The sequence below is a fragment of the Hibiscus syriacus genome, unplaced genomic scaffold, assembly GCF_006381635.1.
Source record: "Hibiscus syriacus cultivar Baekdansim isolate YM2019G1 unplaced genomic scaffold, ASM638163v2 tig00110482_pilon, whole genome shotgun sequence".
Classification (NCBI taxonomy): Eukaryota; Viridiplantae; Streptophyta; class Magnoliopsida; order Malvales; family Malvaceae; genus Hibiscus; species Hibiscus syriacus.
The window spans coordinates 1,398,211-1,419,335 of record NW_024062758.1 but is presented as its reverse complement, the minus strand read 5'-3'; the positions used below and the strand labels follow the sequence as shown (position 1 = coordinate 1,419,335).

At 33.0% G+C, this 21,125-nt stretch overlaps 3 protein-coding genes across 4 annotated transcripts; 2 read left to right on the top strand and 1 right to left on the bottom strand.

Annotated features, from left to right (window-relative positions):
• Window positions 1–908: 908 nt before the first annotated feature.
• LOC120128778 (60S ribosomal protein L6-like) lies at window positions 909–2,652 on the top strand. Of its 2 annotated transcripts, none has more exons than XM_039146412.1 (4): window positions 909–1,239; window positions 1,336–1,442; window positions 2,063–2,249; window positions 2,337–2,495. In XM_039146412.1, the coding sequence occupies exons 1-4, from the start codon at window positions 983–985 to the stop codon at window positions 2,395–2,397; spliced, it is 612 nt and encodes a 203-aa protein (XP_039002343.1). In that variant the 5' UTR covers window positions 909–982; the 3' UTR covers window positions 2,398–2,495. The 2 variants fall into 2 exon arrangements, with proteins under 2 accessions (XP_039002343.1, XP_039002342.1); XM_039146411.1 differs by having other exon boundaries at window positions 918–1,239; window positions 2,063–2,244; window positions 2,337–2,652.
• Window positions 2,653–3,061: 409 nt separating this feature from the next.
• On the bottom strand, window positions 3,062–4,968 carry LOC120128756 (ras-related protein RABA4d-like). The gene is made up of 2 exons (XM_039146388.1): window positions 4,478–4,968; window positions 3,062–3,581 (listed from the first exon to the last, which is right to left on the bottom strand). Exons 1-2 carry the CDS (start codon window positions 4,705–4,707, stop codon window positions 3,131–3,133), a joined length of 681 nt encoding a protein of 226 aa, XP_039002319.1. The 5' UTR covers window positions 4,708–4,968; the 3' UTR covers window positions 3,062–3,130.
• Window positions 4,969–8,670: 3,702 nt separating this feature from the next.
• Window positions 8,671–13,238, top strand: LOC120128769 (transcription factor E2FA-like). Its single transcript, XM_039146402.1, has 14 exons — window positions 8,671–9,077; window positions 10,166–10,349; window positions 10,568–10,621; window positions 10,721–10,806; window positions 10,927–11,015; window positions 11,132–11,186; window positions 11,384–11,436; window positions 11,525–11,575; window positions 11,684–11,732; window positions 11,852–11,917; window positions 12,010–12,086; window positions 12,239–12,461; window positions 12,770–12,836; window positions 12,988–13,238. Exons 1-14 carry the CDS (start codon window positions 8,805–8,807, stop codon window positions 13,059–13,061), a joined length of 1,401 nt encoding a protein of 466 aa, XP_039002333.1. The 5' UTR covers window positions 8,671–8,804; the 3' UTR covers window positions 13,062–13,238.
• The last annotated feature ends 7,887 nt before the right edge of the window (window positions 13,239–21,125 follow it).

Below are 21,125 nucleotides of genomic sequence, written 5' to 3'. Positions count from 1 at the left end.
AGTGAAGCATGTTTGAGATATCCTAGGAATTTCAACACAAATTTCTAGGTTTATTATCCCCTATAAATAGGAGATGAAGCCACCATGAAAGAGGACTTTTACACACGCCGCCTTAAGCTAGAAAATTCAGAGGAAAAATGTTTCTCCTTTCTCCACCTATCATATTTGTCGTGGCATTCCTCTGTTGACAAGCTAGAGGGAGTGGCGAGCTAGGCATCCGAGAGGAGCTAGCGAGATGAGACAGTTCGTGGTGGCCGAGGGAAGCTCTGGCAATGTACGTCGAAGCCTTTTCCTCATTCCCTTTGCTCTTTGCTTTCATTTTTATCATTTGGGTTGTAAGGAACGGATTAACTTCTTGCTTTGTGCTTGAAACATCCGAACCCTACCATGAACTAGTTTTATTTAGTGAGAGTTTATTTTGGATATTTAAGTTTTACTTTAATGAATGATTGTTTTTGTATGTTATTATAGTGTTTTGTAAATTAGAGGTTCTATATGATAAAAAATAATAATAATCAACCATAATAAAATCTAAAATTGAAACATCAAGATTCTGCATAATTTTACTGCTATGTCAACTTTGAGGGGAATTTCCATTTTTTTTAAATATGTATATATTATATTTTAAAACATTCTAGAATAATCTAATCAAATTAGTGATTGTAGTCTAGTGGTGAGAATTTTACGTTGTGGTCGTGGAGACATGGGCTCGAATCTCAGCAGCCATAGGTTTATTTTTCACGCGTGGCGCTTGCTTTGTTCCCCAAAAAAAAAAATTTGGCTCAAAGTTTTTTTGTTCATAAGTGGGCCATTTCGGATTGGACCGTTTCATCAATTTATATTTTCATAACCCCAAACCCTAACCTGCAAAGTCACTTGAATTTCATTCTCCATAAAACCCTAAGCACTTGCAATCAAATACACAGTTTCAGACGCTTCACGCGGGAGAGCGGCATCAAAGCAGAAAGGGTGTAGAGAAGAAATGGTGGCCAAAAGGAAGACCCCCGTCAAGTCCCGAAACCCAAATCTCATCCGTGGTATAGGCAAGTATTCCAGGTCTAAGATGTACCACAAGCGTGGCCTTTGGGCCATCAAGGCCAAACACGGCGGCGTTTTCCCTCGCCACGACCCCCAGCCTAAGCCCCCTGCTGCCGCCGAGAAGCCGCCCAAGTTTTACCCAGCTGACGATGTCAAGAAGCCTCTTCTCAATAAGCGCAAGCCTAAACCCACTAAGCTCAGGTTCTTATCTGAAATGATTGATTCATTTGTAGATCTCTCTTAAGGTTGCTTGTTTCTCATTGTTAGGTTTTTCCCTTTCTTGTTTTATTTGTTTAGAGCAAGCATTACACATGGGACGGTGTTGATTTTGTTGGCTGGTAGATTTATGGGGAAGAGAGTTGTATTTTTGAAGCAACTTCCTTCCGGGCTTCTTTTGGTCACTGGTAATTTTTTCTTCTTCCTGATTTCTGTTTCTTTATATGCATACACATACATTGATACATATGCCTATATTTTGCTTCTTAGCTGAATGTATTTTTGGAAACAGTCTTGATGAAATGAAACCAGTAGCTGCCACTGTAATTCTAAATTTCTAGGAGTGTTCAATTGATGTATCTTTCCGTAACCAAACCGAAGATCAGCTAACCAAACTTTAGTAAAATGCTAATGATCGACTTGTCTGGAATTTTGATTAACCTAATTTAATTAATTTTGGTTGGTTAATTCAGTTTTAAGGCGAAAAATGAGCACTCCGATATGGTAATAAATAATGGAATTTGATTAATTACTTTAGTATGGACCGTGGCTGTTTGAACTGATATTTCCGTGTTTTTGCTGTTGTTCATCTGCTTTTATGTTGAGTTCTGTTGTGATACAATCCATTTAACCATTCAACATTCCTTTGTTTAACCATTCCATTTGTAGATACTATCTATATTTGCCTCTTGTGGCTCTTATAAGAAAGCTTTGTTATTGATACTTGTTCCTTGTTTGTTATAGACTAGTGCTTCTTTTTATTTGAATCTCATGCGTTGTTTATATTTGGAACATGCTTTCATCGTAGGACCATTCAAGATCAATGGTGTTCCTTTAAGGCGGGTGAACCAATCCTATGTCATTGCGACTTCTACCAAGGTTGACATCTCGGGAGTTAATGTAGAGAAGTTTGATGACAAGTACTTTTCCAAGGAAGTTGAGAAGAAGAAAAAGAAGGGTGAGGGAGAGTTCTTTGAAGCTGAAAAGGAGGTTAGTTATATAGCATTTAGTGTAATTAAAGCTTGTCCTAAATAAGCAAACCTAATTTGAGATCCTTTAATTTTCCTTGACATATTATATAGGATAAGAAGAAGCTGCCAGAAGACAAGAAAGAAGACCAGAAAGCTGTCGATACCTCTTTAATAAAGTCTCTCGAGGGAGTCCCAGATTTGAAAGCCTACCTTGCTGCAAGATTTTCCTTGAAGTCTGGCATGAAGCCTCATGAACTTGTCTTCTAGAAGTAACTTGCATTTAAGCATAGCTGTTTTCCTTTGCTGTTCTTTTGTCTTTGAGTATTAGTGGTTATATCGTAATATCAGTGTTGCCGGACCTATATAGGGAAACCATCTTTTGTTTTTCTAATACCATCTTTTAATAAGCAAGAACCCCAAGTTTCCATTTTGTGTTTTGTGCTAATCTGATTGAAGCTTATTTTTATTTTCGTTTCAGTTTGTATTTTGATTGAATTTATAGCTGAGCTAACATTTGATTATGGCCAATAGAGACGTTGTCTTGATGACTTACTTCCTAAGATTTGCTTGTTATTGGTCCTTCATTATCATGAATTTCTCAATTGAAATGAAAAAAAATCATATAAATTCTAAACATTATACAATAAGTTTCATGAAATTGAAATTAGAAGTTTTTTTTGGGTTCGATAAAAAATAAAGATGCCCAAAGGGAAAAATAAAATAATTATCAATTTTTCAACGGCTCGTACTGTCAGACTATAAATTAACAACCTTTGCCTATGAAATCTGGATGTAATTTTTCATCAGAATTACACAACAAAAAAATCCTAAATTAGCAAATAGAGAAAGCATGGCAAAATTATATCAAAACAAAGTTTAGCAAAAAAAGGAAAAAAGAAATAGAATTAGGATGATCCACCACAGCAGCCGCCTTGTTTTTGGATGGGTGGCTCCTGATTGGGAACAATAATCCGGGTTCCCTTAAGAAGGCCAGCACTGCCATTGGCATCTGGCTCACCATTAGCAGAAAGGGTTTTCTTGCTGATTATTCGGTATATCTCTATTAGAATTGTCAGAAATGCAGTTTCAACATTGGTCGATTCTAGAGCTGATGTCTCCATGAAAAACAGGTTCTCTCTTTGAGCAAACTCTTCTGCATCTTCCCTTGGAACTGCTCTTAGGTTCCCCAAGTCACACTTGTTGCCGATGAGCATTACGACGATGTTCTTATCTGCATGTCTCCTCAATTCCTCTAGCCACCTTGCCATGTTGTCAAATGTTTGACGCTTGGTCATGTCATAAACTAACATTGCTCCTACAGCTCCTCGGTAGTATGCGCTAGTCACAGCCCTATACCTGATAGGAGAACAATAGAAGGATCGCTTTCAGCATACCATACAGAATGAAGGAAACAAAATGCTGTTGTTTGATGCAACAAAACAAAGTTCCATAAGCATTAATCTGCTTGAGTAAATATGATTTGACTAGATTCATGAAACTTTGCTAAACATTAATTCTCTGCTATAGCATCTAATGCAGTTTTTCTGTTACCTCACTTTTTCATGTGCAAATTTTCAATATCTTCCATCAATTTTATCCTACTTTCAGCACAAATCTAGCCCAAGAAAAAAACATAAAGTTCCAAACAATCAGATATTAAGTCGGAAAGTACTCGAGCCTAGCATTCGAGAAAACTCTAATACAATTCTATCACAGATGAAAATACAAGCAGCCTATTAATAACATAAATTACATGAAAATGTTTTACCCCAACAGAAATCTCTCTTCTAATTTGAAATATTTTGGAATATGTAACCTACAGAAAATGAGTCTGCATATCCGACAACGACACCAAAACTTTGAAGTCTTTATTGCCTTCCACTCTGAACAGCCTTTTAGTGGCACTAATTGAATTGAAAAGATCTGCCTGACATTAACCAAATTAGAAAATCTCAACCCACCAATTCCCTGGGGTTCAACTAAATAGTCTTTAAGCAACCAACGCATCATCATCTCCAGAATTTAACCTTAAGACAGGCAACTATGATTTTACATGTCATCATTGAAAAACGTAAAAAATATGAATACTTTCTTATCAGATTCTTGTTTCTTTCATGTAATTTTGGACTAATTTCCAATGCATAACAATTGCCTATTACAAGCTTTACTCTAATTTATTTCATTTCCTCAAATCTAAAATTTTTGCAGATCAACTAATTGAAAATTTCAGGCATATACAAGTAAAATGTAACCTTTCTTGGCCAGCAGTATCCCAAATTTGCGCTTTAACAGTTTTGTTATCAATCTCAAGGGTTTTAGTCTGGAATTCAACGCCAATTGTGGCTTTCGAATCCAAACTGAATTGGTTCCGGGCGAAACGCGAAAGCAGCTGAGATTTCCCTACCGCTGAATCTCCAATCAAAACCACTTTGAATACGTAATCAATCTTTTGATTGAAATCCCCACCGCGGATGCTTGACATGATCACCACCCAATCAAAAAATTTCCCCCTTCAATTGGATCCACCGCTCAGAACCCAGAAATTAATTCGATCATAAAAATTACAACAATCAAATCATATAAAACATAGGTGATTACGATTAATCATGTGCATGGTAGATTATACAAAAGAAAAAATAAGTTTTGCATGACATGATTATAGATCAAAGCGACACATCGAAGCGCCAAAAATGAAAGATGGTCAATGGAAAGAGGTCAAGATGGGAATTGGACATTAGGGTTAGGGCTATAGGAAGAAGAAAAACAGGGAATTTTGAAAGGCCTGTTTTGTGGAGACATGAAAACACTAACGGTCAGTGCGGGACCCATTAACGGTTTTTTTTTTTTTTTTGCTCTTTGCTGTTTTAAAAGAAAAAATTGCGTGTATTGCATGCACACCGATATTTGGGTAAGCTTCTTTTGTTTTTCTTTTTAAGGGAAAAAAGGACAAATAGCAACTAAAATGTGAAAATGTATATTTGAAATTATTTAATATTATCATAAAGACTTTTTATGCTTATTTCGATTAAATATGTACTGAGTTCGTGTTTTTGAATTTTATTTCTTTAATATAATTTTTAAATTTTAATTTGATTATTTTCTGAATTTAAAAATTTCAAGTTCAATTGTTAATATTAGGCTTAATACACTTTTAAATACTTAACTTATATCCAGATTCGTTTTTAAAATTTTAGTAGTCCGGAACTAATTAAAAATGGAGCCTCGACTGTTGAACATTTATTGATTACACCAAAAAGTGTATAGGAAAGCTAAGATAATGATTATTGGTAATGTTTCCTTTAATAAAACATTATTTATATTATATTATAATACATTTTTTTTTATTTTGAGTGTGGGCCTCGTCTGTTAAACATAAATTATATTTTAATAAAAAAAATTTGGTTTTAGGCCACCTGAACTGTTTAAAATCAATAATATTATAATAAAAATATTAATTTTTTTTAGTTTGGGTCCTGGGGCAGGTGCCCTCCTGCATAGGCCAAATTACGACATTAATTATATTTTCAAAATATGATTTGACGTTTAAAGAACTTTTTTTTTTTGTTAATAATAAATGTCTAACGTTTTAAATGTTATACTTTTAGATGATTGGATCATAACGATCGTTAAAGTTGACTGTTATTTGACATATATCATGCATATAAATTTTTAAAAAATATTTTATTTTAAAAAATTTAATATTATAACTAAAAAACTAAAAAATTCTCAAATTTTAGATCTTTTGTCGTCAATCAACCACTTTCATCCGTAGACGTCATTGTTGACACCATCAAAACTGTCTCGTTGCTACGACCAAAACACAGTCCTCCATCCACCGTGAAATTGCATCGATTATTGTGAAAAAGTCACGAAGGATCGTCAAATTTCTAGATTTTTTGTTGCTGTTTTCCGACGATTTTGATGGCTATAGTCGTTCGTACTTTACATGACCACCACTGTTGAGTTTCTCACCCTACGCCGTCGGAGTTGGGGGATGGGAGGGAGAGAGACGATTTGGGGTTGATTTTTTTTCTTTTTCTAGAAAATACTATTTTTATTATTAAAAATTTAAAAATAAAAAAACAGGAACATAAAAGTGTAACAGAAAAAACATTAGACACTTATTGTTAGTAAAAAAAATAGATACCAAGTCATATTTTGAGATATAATTTAGACACTAAAAAATGTATTAAACCTTAATATTATTAAATCATTTTTTGTTATATATATATATATATATATATATCAAAATGAAATCAATGAATTTAACAATATTAATAGTAGTCACAATTAAATTTGTCTTCTTATATAAAAAGGTATATTAATAAAATTAACTATCAACGTTTATTCAATTGGTTATTTTAGTTCATATTTTTTAGTATTTTAATTTTTAACGTTTTACTTTATGTTGTTGATGTGTCATATGACATGGTATCACTTTAATGACATGATACATGTCACATTATCATTATGGATTATGTGATTACATCATCATTTTGGTGACATAACATGTAATTAAGCAATGTAGAAATAACAAGCCAACAACATGTGTTGACTGTTAGTTAACTAACGATTTTTATCGAACAATAACTATTTTAAGGAAAAAATAAAATGTTTGAGATTAAAATGCTCAAAAAATAGAGAACAAAGTAACAAATTGTTCAAATGTTGAGAGTTAATTTCGTCATTATGCCAATAGAAAAATAGAAAGACTAATTTTCAAGAAATAAAAGTACGGGAATTAAATTTTAAGTATACAAGGAGTACATACACTTAAAAATATATTTTAATCGTTTATTTAAGGATACTTATATATTTGTCATTCTTTAAGAAAGATGAATAAATCTATAACGACCTAAACTTCAAGGCACATTCATATGTTGATGATGGACTCAAATAATAAACATCTTAGGTTTGTTGGACTAAAAGTTGAGTTTAGTTGAATGTGAAATGGGTCCAATAAGATGTAAAAAGGGGGTTTGCAGTGTAATACATAGTTGAGGAGCTTAGGAGATAATTACCCTATTTCATGAGATTTGGGTTTGTTTTTAGGACAATTACCCTAAGAATTGCCCAATATTCTTAAAATGACTTTACAGCCCTAAAATGAGGTTTTGAACCTTAAAAGGACTATAAATACTTATATGATTAATAACTTCCAGTTTAACACTTCTAGTTAGGCCTAATTATGTGATAACTCTTCTTGATAATAGGTCACTCCCCGATAAATCTTAATTACAGTAAAACCGCTATAAATTAATATTTGATAGTTGATAAATTAATAATCTCTATAAAATAAAAAAATTTCTTGGTCTTGACTTGAGTTCAAGGTCTAAATTATTAATTTCGATAAATTAATAAAATAATAATTTTTCGGAAGATCTTTATATAGATTTATTATCCCTTCAATATTATAATATAATAATTCTATAAAATTACAAGTATAACTATGACAACTTAGTAAAATATGATTCTATTGTTATTTTCTTCCTCATAAAATCTAGATCTACTTGTATTTCACCTTTAACTTTTCTTATTGCATCCAAATATTCTGGTATTGCGTTCTCACACCGCAACAAAAAATTGTGAAGAGCTGTTAACGCTATCAGTGTTTCCTTTCGATTAATTGGTTGCAAATGCACTGAATCATCTTTAGTAGGATTTTTTAATAACACTTGCTACAATTTCTTCTAAACTTTAAATCTATGACCATATATCATTTTCATCTGGGTAATCCAATAGGTGATTGACATCCATTAGATGTATGTACTATATTTAATTAGTCACATTCTACATAAACATCATTAAGTTAGTTACCTATTTTATTCCTGAATGAAAATATATGTTTGTTGAATTAGAAAAAAATTCTTTCAATTAATAAATTATAATTTATCAATTAATCAATACATCTTTAAATTAGTAAAATTACGTGGTTGTAGCATAATTAATTAATTATTAATTTATAGAGGTTTCGATAAACCATTAAAAATTTTCAATTTTTGATAAAAGAATATCTCTGACATTAAAAGTTTTTATACATGTAATAACTCTTATTAAATTTTGTTCTTAATCAGTACAAAAAATATTAAGTCAAATTTGTTTTTAAAATATATTTGATATAAACAATATTTTTTCTTTGTTAAAGAAGATAATCAAATGGTATTGCCTTTAACTTATATATAAATTTATCAACAATAAATTATAAAATATTATATTAGTAGATTAAAATCATAAGAATAAGATCTAAAATTTAATATATTTAATTAATAAACAATATTATTTACTTTGAAGCCTAATTTTTATTAATATATTAGTAGTTTTATATTATAAATTTAATATTTTCTCTCTGTTTAACAAAATCTAAATTTATGGAAACATTAAAAGCAATGCATTATATAAATTAGAAAAAAAAAACCTTTGTATTCTCATTCCATTTCCCTCCTTTAAGGCTTTAACCCTTTCCCTCTTCATCCCTTCCCGTCAAATTCTTTCTAACCCTCACAATCTATCTTCTCCAGCTGAATTTCTACTTTCCCCTCTCTGCGATTCCCTCTTTCTTCCTCCAAACTCTAAATCTCAATGTACGCTGTTGCTCGAGCCTCTGCTCGTCCCACGCAGCCGCATCCTCCTCCTTCTACTGCTGCCGTCCCTGCACCAGCTCCGTCGGCTCATCCTGTTGTTCCGCCAATACGTCGCCACCTGGCTTTTGCCTCGATGAAGCCACCATTTGTTCATCCCAATGAGTATCATAGATTTTCCTCTAATAACAATAACAACAATCTAACCGCAGCTAATAATACTTGTGGAATCATCGCCGATCAAGATGTTGAAGCAATTATCGTGAGATCTACAGTGAGTTTTTGTGATTTTCACTGAATATATTTCACATTTTCCTTAAAAATGGTGATTATGATGTAGTGAGTCAACTGTCAACATATGTATTTTTATGTATTGTTTATACTCTCCTATTGTTAGATTTTGCTTGATTGCAACTTTTTGAGTACAATAATATGTACGTAACCTTGTGGATTTGTTTTTTCAACATCTTTTCTCAAAAAGAACTTATCATGGACTACGGTGCCTTGTTTACTTAGTGGAATTGAAATTATCATTATCATTATCTGACGCTGCTGTGAAATTGTTACGCTTGGATTTTAATACATGAACTGTTCGCAGTGCATTTATGTTTTTGGTGATGTATTTGATAATATAAAATGCATCGAGTTGAGATGTTGAGTAAAGTGCTCTTTTATTGAACTAAATTGAAAAGCAGGCATCTTCGAATGACCCATGCTTGATGGTTTATACACTATAATGTCCTTAGAAACTATTTTTAGCACTATAAGTTTTGGCCGACATGCTGAAGACCCAATATCTAGCTATCAGGTTTTGGTTTGTGATTATATTAGTTTTATGTAATAAACCTACTACACTCAGGGATGAAGCTGATACTTGTGCTTCATTGTTGGGTTAAAAGCAGAATATTAGGTGACATTCCCTATGTGAAAAAAGCTTGAAGTATGTAAATCTTTGGATGTTGCAACTTTAATGGCTGTTTGATAAATGATTAAGTAGACATTTTTATGACCTCCCTTCCTCAAATTACAGTCGTTATTGTCTCCAAAACCTACGTACAAGTGGATCACTATTTTTTTACATGATTATTTCTTGACACTGATCTCTGTGAATTTTGGCCTTTGCAAAAATGTTTTGAATAAAGTAGTAATGTGATTCTGAAGGTTTTTATGGTTAGCACTTAAGATTAAGCTGATGGCCAAATTATATTTGCATTTGTTAGACTTAGGCTCTTTTATTTTTCTTGGCTCCGTTTTATATATTTATTTGCTTTTTGTGTAAATATAGCCATACATAGCTTCCAAGATAAACTTGTAATTCTCCTTTCATTGGCAAAACTCTGAAACACTGCCAGTTTCTCTCAGCCATTAAAAAGAAAGCGCACAGTGGAGAACAAGGAAGTTGAGTCCGGCCAATGGACAAATAGTCCAGGAGTTACCAGCATATCCAATAGTCCATTCCGGACACCCGTATCCGCCAAAGGAGGAAGGATAAATAATAGATCAAAGGCCAATAAGTCTACTCCACAAACACCCCTAGCAAATGCCTGTGAGAAAATTTTCCCTTTCATCCATTTTGTTATCTTACCATTTGATTGTTTGCGATGAGCCTAGTCCATAAAGGAAACTTATGTTTCAGTCCCAAGATGTATATATGATTTTGATTACTGTATTATCATTATGGGTAGTCTAATAATCGGTAATGTGCTAAGAAAGACAGATATAATAGGAGACAAAAAGCTCTGACATTATGTATGGCATGGACAGGTTCTCCATCTCTTCTTACTCCTGCTGGAAGCTGCCGCTATGACAGTTCTTTAGGTAACCTCAATAATGTGTGTGTGTGTTTTAAAAAATATATGGGCTATTTTGCAATGCCTAAAGCTTTTATACATGGTGAAATGTGATTGAAAATTTTAGGTTTCTTGACAAAAAAAATCGTCAATCTCATAAAACATGCTGAAGATGGTATCCTCGACTTAAATCAGGCTGCAAAAACATTGGAGGTATTGATACATTTATCTGAACTTAATAACTTATGTACCATTCAATGTTTTGTCATATTACTGAAATGGCTCTTTTATTTGTTCATTTATTTAATTTTTATGTATCCACCCTCTTAACAGGTGCAAAAGAGGAGGATATATGACATAACAAATGTTTTGGAAGGCATTGGTCTTATTGAAAAGAAGCTGAAAAACAAAATACGTTGGAAGTAATTATTAACGATGTTACAAGTTTTCAAGAATTTGTTGTCTTAATTTGGTTTGTCATTCTGGTTAACCTTCAACGAACATGGGACTGATTTGAGAATTAAATCAAATTTACTAGGGGTGTTGATGATTCAAGGCTTGGGGAAGCAGATATTGATCTATCTGTATTACAGGTATGTGGAAGTAATATTGGTTTTGTTTTTAACTTGACATCCCCAGGCAACAATTTTTCTTGTCATTTTGTTTAAGTGTGTTTCTCTGTTTCTTTATTTTGGTTTATGAGTTTCAAGAGAATGCTTCATCTGCTCTGGTTGACCAAATTGTGTTTTTTATTTCCTATATATGATATTAGTTTCTATTTTGTATGCAGGCAGAAATTGAAAACCTTACCATGAAAGAGCGCACATTAGATGATCAAATAAGGTTATACATTGATTATTCTATTGTAATAGTAGTCATTCTTACTGTCTTAAATCTGTTTAGGATTTCTGATGGTTATAAAATATTGCAGAGAAAAGCAGGAAAGATTGAGGGATTTGAGTGAGAACGAGAACAACCAGAGGTAAGCATATTGTTCCCTGTGGTTTGCACTGGGATCAAATTAATTGTTGCTAATTACAATTCCTTGCAAACAGCAATACATTTACCCATCTTTAATTCTTCTTTTCAGGTGGCTTTTTGTGACTGAAGAAGACATCAAGGGTTTACCTTGTTTTCAGGTCTGTTTATTCCATGTTTCATTAAATTTATTCCTTCACAATAATTTTCTGCACTTGATACTGATGTCCAAAACATCTTGATTTCACTATGGCTAAATTTTCCATGTTGCTTTTGGCAGAATGAAACCCTGATAGCAATTAAAGCTCCACACGGAACTACTCTGGAAGTACCTGATCCTGATGAAGTAAGCTGGTGGCTAGAGAATTCTAATGAGTTAGGACCATTTTCTTCTTTAATGTTTTGAATGTATTATTGCATTGCTTCTCCGTATACCAGGCTGTTGACTTCCCACAAAGGAGATACAGGATGATCCTTAGAAGCACAATGGGTTCCATTGATGTTTACCTAGTCAGGTATTGTTCCCTTTTGTAAGCTAAGCTATTTATCGGTTCATGTTTATGAACCATCTTTCTTTCAAAATGAAATCTAATTGATGATCGGCAAAGGTTCTTGTTTTGACATCCTTCTCATTTGTCTTTCTTTACAAATTGTTGTTTTTCATCAGCCAATTTGAGAAGTTTGAAGAGGTTAATGGTGTTGAGCCACCTGCAAGTCTCTCACTCGCTTCAAGCTCAGGCTCTAATGAAAACCGAGTTGATTTGGTTAATGTGGATGGCACCAGAAAGGAAACTGAACCACAGGCAGTTCAAGCTCATCAAATGTGCTCTGATGTTAATGCTTCACAGCCTGTTGGGGGAATGATGAAAATTGTTCCTTCTGATACTGATGTAAGTGCACTTCTTTTGACCATTTATTTCTGTAGCCAGCTGTATGGAGAATGGATGCATGAACTGATGTTAATGGAAAAGATATTTATAATTTTAGGTTTGGATTCAAAATTCATTTGGTCCTGGGTTGTTGCTCCTCTTTGAGGTCTAAGATCAATTTCCCTTTCTGCCTAGGATTTCATCAAGCACCGAAATTGGAAAAAAAACCCCCGAGAAAACACACTGCTCCATTTTTTATGGTTAAATATGTACATTTCTTTTGGCAAAGAGTTGAAATTGACATATCACTTTTCATTTCTTGTTTTCAGAACGATGCAGATTATTGGCTTCTTTCAGATGCTGATGTCAGCATTACGGATATGTGGAAGACGGACTGTATCCTTCTACGAATTTTATAGCTCTTCAATACGCTTGACTCTAAAAGGCTTTGAAAAAAGAACTTGCACAATCTCTTTTCTTTTGCAATCCAATATGCATTCACAGGCTCAATATTTGAACTTGTAATCCTTAACTCCAAGAATTGCAGGTGTTGAATGGAGTGGGGTAGATACGTTTGATGCTAATTTTGGAATGGCTGATATCAGTACCCCGAGGCCCTAACCCTCGCCATCCAATCTTTAATTTACATGGATTAGTTACACAAATATAAGCGTTGCATGTTGGGATTTCGGGTTAGTCCGTTGGATGAATGTTGAAGACAATACATGCTATGGGACTATACCGGGATCACATGGTTGACACTGCCCATCAAATCCTGATTATATACCAATGAATACCCCTTGGTTGATCTTGAGTTGCTTTGTTAGCAGCTATACCAAGTGTAGATGTGTGTAGAATTGGTGCATCGAGATGACAATAAATGATGACAAGGTTTAGTTTGATCTATAGAAAATGACTTCTAAAAAAATGTTTTATTTTGATAATATTAAATGAAACTTTTTATTTTGAATATCATTGAACATTTAAGGCTGAGTCTTCACTTGTTGAGAATTGATATGTATGACGTCAGTGGTGTATGTGCGGATTGTATTGTATCCATCTATATCATCAAGATTATAGCCACTTAGCAATGCAGTGATTTTTCAGCCACATGATTCATCGAACTTCATCATCTCAATGCAGGTGTGCCGATAGCAATGATAAACGAAATCTAAGATGAATATGTATGGGTATACTGAGATAAGATCAAGAGTTTGGTACCACAGTTTCTATTATCCTTACTGCTAGGCAGTCCGTAGAGGATAGGTTTTGCTTTTCTTAACCATGGTGCGAAGAACAAAATTTATGAGATTTAAAGCGTTGTTTTATTTTATTTTTATTGGGTATAAAGGAGGCGGTAGTTTGGGGTAAGGAGAAGTTGGTAGATACATCATATGACTTAGACCTACTCTATGTCATCATTTTAAGGATGATTGTATGAATTAATTCGATTAAATTTTATATAAATTATGTTTTTTTTTGGCATAATGAATGTTGTAGTTTGGGATAACAGAAGTACTGTAGTTATCGAGATTTGAATTCAGACTTTTTATATATCACTATTGAAGGATGATTGTATGAATCAATTAAGTTCTAAATTTATAAATGCCTTTCTCAGGTATAAGATAAAGAAATGATTGTAAAATCTTGAACTTACCAAATATTCTCTTAAAGATGACTATGTTAATTAATTAACCAAGCCCAAGTTTGGAGTTTAATAAAAGCTTTGTCTGCACATGGTGGCTCTAAGAAATGAGATGAGCTGTTAAAAAGCAAGGTCGCTGCATGCAGCAGAAGTTAGACCATATCCACGGATAATATTACTAATTATACAAGCAGAACAATAACAAATAAATTAATAAAGAACCAAAATAGGCGGAAGATTCACAAGATTAATGGTGGTGTACTGATGAGCTAAAAATGGTTGATTGGTATTAGATTTGTATTTATTTGGCCCCTTGAACCTTTGATATCCGGTGGATCAATAATCCCTTTGCTTGATTTGAGAATATATGATTCTGCAATAATGCTGCATGTGAATCCTCTAAAATATTATCAGATTTTGTCTATTCAGTAACCTCTTCTACACTTGCATTTGCATTATATATATATATTGATATGATGAGCTCAACCTCATTTGCACTTGCATTTGCTTCTGTAATTCCTTCTCTTTTCTCCTGAGAACCATCATGATACAAAGCTTAATATTTTTCACTCTCCACATATGATTTTTTTATCTAAATCAATTGAAGTGAATCGTCACAAACAATTGGTTACTATATTGTTCATCAATATTGATATGATGAGCTAGACACTTCCAATCTTCAACAAAAAATTCATAAAATTTGATTATCTCTAGTTAATATTTACTTCCATTTTGAAATTTCTCCATTAATGTGCATCCTAATCTCCGCAAAGACTTGAAAAATAATATATTATTAATAAATTTTATATAAAATATGAGCATAAATATTTACTAATATATTATGGTGTATACTTCATCAATAAAGGAACAAAATCTCTTTAAACATATATCAATGAAGATATAGCTATCCCTTTTTATAAAAAAATGGCTATGTATATTTCTAAGTATCTTAAGAGCAAATGTCTTGGGATATATAGATACACGAGTAAATTACCTTCAATCTCTTTCACGATATGACCTTTTTAAGATTCGACGTCAAAATATCTATAAAATGTTGAGATGTTTCTATTAATCACAATGTAGAGATGCCTTCGCTCATAATATTCTCCATTATAGATCTTCTTCAAAGCATTGAGTTGCATCTGCTAATCACAATGTGAACATGCTTCCGCTTGCAGTATTATCGATCATGATTTTTTTCTCTCTTCAAAGTATTGATATATCTCCTCTAATTACAATATAGAGATACCTTCACTTGTAGTGTTATCAACAATAAATTTTCTCCAAAGCTTTGAGACACCTCACTACAAGAGAAATAAGATCTTTAGTGACAATTTAATTTTGACTTAAAGAATTTCCTCATAAAAAGAATGTTATTTGTGTCAAAAATTATTTTTCATTTTTAAAATAAGTAATTGTGATTTGTTTTTCTTAAGTCACTTTTTAGGTAATAATGGTGACAATTTTAAAGTACATCACAATTAACTGTTCACTAATAGTGTTTTATTCATGATTTTCAGAACTGGATCGGTTAGCGAACCGGTCATGTTATCGGTTCACTGGTTCAACCGGTCGAACCGGTCGGAAGAACTGGACGACTTCATAATTATTTAAAAAATTAAATAAAAATACCAAAAATATTTAATAAAAAATAATTTTGTATATCACAAGTCATATTCAAAGCAAGTCATAACATATATGAGTTAAAAACCATAAAATCAAGTGAAACAAAATGATTCAAATTAACTACAACATAATATTTAAGGTAAAACATATTAAATAATAAATATAATTATATAACTATAATTAAAAAATAAATTTGGGGCTAAAAAATCATAACAAAATGATATTGTTTGGTTTAATTTTTTTTTTAAAAAAACAATCTCACATGGCTAAGAAACATAGAAGAACATCCCAAAAGTCTAAAGAGTAAAAATATGAGAACAAAATAATCCCACATGGCTAAGAAACATAGAAGAGCATCCAAACTAACTTCTATAAATAATAGAGGTAATTTGACATTCAAAATCATGGAGCCTTTTGCTGAGTATAGAGTGAACTATTCTTTCACTTCAATCAAGCTCGAATTTTAGGCTTCAATCGAGCTTCTAATTTTTTTTTTAGTTCAAGCCTTTTCGAGTTCAAGTTTCAATATTATATTTCGAGTTTGAGTTGAACTTGATAATTTTTAGTTCGTGAGTTTGAGTCGAGTTGAGCTTACTTTTAAAGTTTGAGTCGAGCTCAGCAATAATCGAGTTCGACTTGGCTCGTTTAACAAACGACGTCGTTTGGTTTAATTTAAAAAAAAATTGACGGTTTTTTCCGGTTTTCAGCTGGTCCGGTTCGAACGGTTCAACAGTTCTGGCCGGTTCACTAGTAGCGGTTCAACCGGTTTAGTTTGAACTAGACTAGGCAACGGTTCCCGGTTGAACCGGCCGATCCGGTCCGGTTTTCAAAACAATGGTTTTATTATGACAAAAATCAAGTTGTCATTACTAATTAGTCACTAGTAATATGCTCGAATTGGCGCCAACTTATTTTTTGCATGGAGAAATTGTAATAGTGACAATATATTAAGTAGTCACTATTGTTATTTATAATTGTGACAAAAATATTTTCTCACTAATCTTTGGTGGTGATTTGTGACGACGACTATTTTTGTCAATATTAAAGTGAATAATTGTGTCATATTTCTATTTGGTCAATATAAACTTTGGCGGTATCATTTAATCTTCAATTATGATTTTTTTTTTAAAATTGATTAGTTTCTTTATTTAATTTATGATCTTTATTAAGATATATGTGAATATTGGTAACATCAATCAATTATCACTACAGCAAAACAGGTTTTTTGCTGCATTTTTTACCTTTAGCGGCGTTAAGACAAACGCCGCAAAAATCGCCGTTGAAAATAGCACCGCTAAAGTTTACGGCGTTTGTGTGAAAAACGTCGCAATAGGTGTTGATATTTAGTGGTGTTTGTTATAAAAACGCCGCAATAGGTGTTGATATTTAGCGTCTTTTTTCAACAAACGCCGCAATAGGTGTTGATATTTAGTGGCATTTTTTTTATATAAAAACGCCGCAAAAGGTGTTGATATTTAGCGGCGTTTGTCATAAAAACGCCGCAATAGGTGTTAATATTTAGCAGCGTTTCTCAGGCAAACGCCGCAATATGTTATGATGTTTAGCGGCGTTTTTTGTTAAAACGCTGCAGTAGGTGTTGATGTTTTGCGATGTTTCTGTTAAAAATGCCGGTAAAGGTCTGTATATAGCGGCGTTTCTAAGATAAAAACGCCACTAAATGTATGGTATATTGCGGGGTTTTTTTACAAACGCCGCTAAATAACACAGAATTTAACAATCCTAAAAATTATGCTTGATTACCCCAAAACTATTTTTTCAACCTGTTCCATTATCCAACAAACAAAACAATAATAATTTCAAACTCTATATTCATAAGAAACAACATCAAATCCAATATAATAAATAAAAGTTTTCATTAACGTAATATAAGTTCAGTTACAGAAGGTTCAGTTGAATGCTCATAACATAAATGAGACTACGATGATGAATTCATAGGTTGCGTTTTTTGAATCATCAACATCATATCATTGAGTCGTTTTTCAAATTCTTCACATCTCTGCTGATATGCTGCTTCTCTCTGTGCTGCCGCTGCTTCTTTCTCTGCTTCCGCTGCTGCTCTGGTTGCTTCTGTTGCTGCTCTCTCTGCTTCCCTTGCTTCATTTTCCGCTTTCAAGTTAGCCATTTGTTGATCCATCTCAGCCAACTTTTCTTTTAAACGACAAACTTCTTGGTGGGAAGATTGAGACTGTGATGACATGTACTGTGATGACATGTACAGTGATGAACTGGATCCAAAATATTTGGTGGGAGTAACGAATGATCCTTGACAGCGTACCCGATCATATCTTTCAGGACCCAAAACGTCATTAATAGCTTGGTTTTCAATGTCATCATCATTAACAATACCTTGACTCGAAGCAGTAACATGATACTCCGCCTTTTTCTCCCTCAATTTTTCCTAATAAGGTGAATAATTAATTAAAATAAAAAATTTCATGGTACAAATATAAATAAAGTCAGGTAAATTTAAAACATCTACCCAAAAAACGTATCATAATTTCTGCAGCGTCGGCAGTCATAGGAGTGCCATCCTTCGTATGTGTCATGTCGAAGAGTTGGATTCGACCAACTTTAGAACCGAATGTATTTTCCTACAATGTACCATAATATAATTACTATGAGTTAATATGTACATGGAATACAAAAAAACTATTTCAATAATCTATAATACTTCCTCATGAGCTATACAAGCAAAACTCTTCGATCCAGCCGTGTGCGTAAACTTTTGTTGTTTCCTGCTAGCAACACCAATATACTCTCGGGTCTACAATGTCAAACAACCAGTTTTAATGATGATTTACAATTCATTACAATTATTTCTGAAAAAAGCATCATACCTGTCCTTTTTGTGAACTCCAAAATCTGACTGCATATTCCCATTAGTACCTGAGCATTCTTGGTGGGACTGTTTGCAACTTCTCTTCAAGGCTGAGATCATTCTTGAAGTATTTTTTCTTTAAGGAGCTCTTGTGATCCCTCCATCTCTTCCCTAACGTTTGCTTCACATAATCGTCATAGACCTTTAAAAAAAAATTCTCCTATACAACATATAAGTGTGCACCGTAAGTATAAATTAGTATTGAATTTCTATAGAGTATGTATTATAATGACATTATTACCTTAACAAAATCCAACGCTTGATTTTTGTTATTATTAGGCATTTCGCGCCATGACTCGTAATTGATCGGTAATAGATTCGCATTACGTCCAACTATGCCTAAGTAACCTGCTAGAAGGCGTGATTCTGGGCCAATAGGTTGACCGTCATCGTTTCTTGAAACTTTGACACGATACCTAGGAGGAAGTTGGTATAATTCCTTCAAAGTTGTACGTCCTCGAGTCTTGCGCGTTCCATCATTTTTAGCTATATAAGAAATTATTAAATGCTAGTTTTGAAAATGAACAAAGTAGTAAATAATGTTTCGAAGAATACTTTGAATTTCTACGTCTTCTTTAATAGTTTCCAGAACTTCGGAAGACTCAGGTGCATTCGATTCCTCGTTATTTCTTTCTTCATGGTCTTCAGAAGCTCGAACAACCCGCAAATTATTTATTTTTCTCCTTGGCATGATATCTATAATAAACAAACATGAGTAATAAAAAATGAATTAATTAATGAATATATTGAAAGATAACATGTTAAAGGTTATAACATTATAAATAAATAAATGAAGATATAAAATCGTAAAAAAGTTTTATATAATGTCAGTTGTCATAAATATCTTCATCAACATCCTCCCAAACCCATTGAAATTGTGTTGTATTACTGATAGTTTCATCTAAGTTTTGTGGTAGTATAGGTAAACTTTCTGATCTTGTTTCAATGTCATCTCTACTTCCTTCCCCGATGTCTATCAAGTCTCTGGGAGTATTTCGAAGCACAACATACCAAACGTCATCCATTGGATCGTGACAATAAAATACTTGTTTCACTTGAGAAGAAAATACATATGGTTCATCCATCAAACGTTGACCCGTGTGAATTAATCGAGAGAAATTCACCATTGTAAACCCGAATTTATCTCTTTTTATACATCTGTTTACATCAACCCAGTCACACCGAAACAACATAACCTTTCGTTTTCCATAATAATCTAACTCAATAATGTCCGTAATATTTCCATAATAACCGACCTCTCTCTCCTGCGGATTATTGTCCCTTACAGTAGCATAACTTGTAGTTGACGAAGTAACTACGACTCCACAATTTTTTGTCCTTCTTAATCTTTCATGAGATTTCGTGTGGAACCTGAACCCATTAATGAGGAAGGCATTATATCTTTTAACTATTCTATTCAGACCTTGAGAAAGCAATTTAACTTCTTCACTAACTTCTCTCCCTCTCCAAACCTATTACACATGAATGGTGAATTAATTTGCATTAACGTCGATATAAAAAACAAGACGTATATAATTTATAAGTGTTCCGTAAGATTTAGTTGCTTACCGTCTGGCCTAACCATTCATGAAAAGTTTCTGTGAATAACTTATGTAGCTCTCGCTGATTTAATCTTCGGGAGCGTGCTCGAGATCTCAATACTTCTTTAAACTCACTATAAAGAATATTATGTCGTTAAAAATTGATAAATATAAAAGATAAAGAGATTTCATTAGGATTGGGTCCGAAAGACTTACGTGCGAAAGGGATCTGTTGAATCGTGATGGAAAAGAACATATCGGTGTGGTTGTACCCAAGACGTGTCATCTAAGTGTGCAATTTCAACTTTTCCTAATGGTTGACCATAACTTCCAAAGAAATAATGTTGAGGTAAGTCATTAGTACTTAACACATCATTTCGATTTGGTATATTCTATCTTGTTTCAACATCTTCCAAATATCTAGAGCAAAATGTCATACATTCATCTGCCAAATACCCTTCAGCAATTGATCTTTCCGGATAACGCTTATTACGACAATAAAACTTCAACTTGCCCAAGAACCTATACACAAAATAACATACTACGTAAATACATTTGAGTGAGAGGTATAATCAGTAGTAATTTGAAACGTGATATTCAAATAACACCTATCTATAAGGTACATCCATCGATAGAAAACTGGACCACCAACTCTTGCTTCGTGAGGAAGATGAATTCGCAAATGCACCATAATTGTGAAGAATGAAGGTGGAAATATCTTCTCCAAGTTGCATAAAGTCAATGCGACTCGATCTTGTAGTTTATCAAGTTCTTCAACCATTAGAACTTTCCCACATATGGCTTTCATTATATTAGAAAGTTCAATGATACAAGACGTCACCTTACTTGACATGCAACCACGAACAGCTACTGGTAGTAATTCTTGCATTAGTATGTGATAATCATGTGACTTTAAACCATAAAGTCTTCGATCTTTAACACTAACACATAAGTCATAGTTTGTAGAGTTATCC

What these genes read in the sequence shown, in the direction of transcription:
- LOC120128778 (XM_039146411.1), top strand. Translation starts at nt 983, where the DNA reads ATGGTGGCCAAAAGGAAGACCCCCGTCAAGTCCCGAAACCCAAATCTC. An exon ending in CCTAAACCCACTAAGCTCAG is followed by an intron (nt 1,240 to 1,335) that starts GTTCTTATCTGA and finishes TTATTTGTTTAG; the next exon opens with AGCAAGCATTACACATGGGA. An exon ending in TCTTTGAAGCTGAAAAGGAG is followed by an intron (nt 2,245 to 2,336) that starts GTTAGTTATATA and finishes CATATTATATAG; the next exon opens with GATAAGAAGAAGCTGCCAGA.
- LOC120128756 (XM_039146388.1), bottom strand. Translation starts at nt 4,707, where the DNA reads ATGTCAAGCATCCGCGGTGGGGATTTCAATCAAAAGATTGATTACGTA. An exon ending in GATACTGCTGGCCAAGAAAG is followed by an intron (nt 3,582 to 4,477) that starts GTTACATTTTAC and finishes TTCTCCTATCAG; the next exon opens with GTATAGGGCTGTGACTAGCG.
- LOC120128769 (XM_039146402.1), top strand. Translation starts at nt 8,805, where the DNA reads ATGTACGCTGTTGCTCGAGCCTCTGCTCGTCCCACGCAGCCGCATCCT. An exon ending in CAATTATCGTGAGATCTACA is followed by an intron (nt 9,078 to 10,165) that starts GTGAGTTTTTGT and finishes AGTTTCTCTCAG; the next exon opens with CCATTAAAAAGAAAGCGCAC. An exon ending in AGGCTGCAAAAACATTGGAG is followed by an intron (nt 10,807 to 10,926) that starts GTATTGATACAT and finishes CCCTCTTAACAG; the next exon opens with GTGCAAAAGAGGAGGATATA.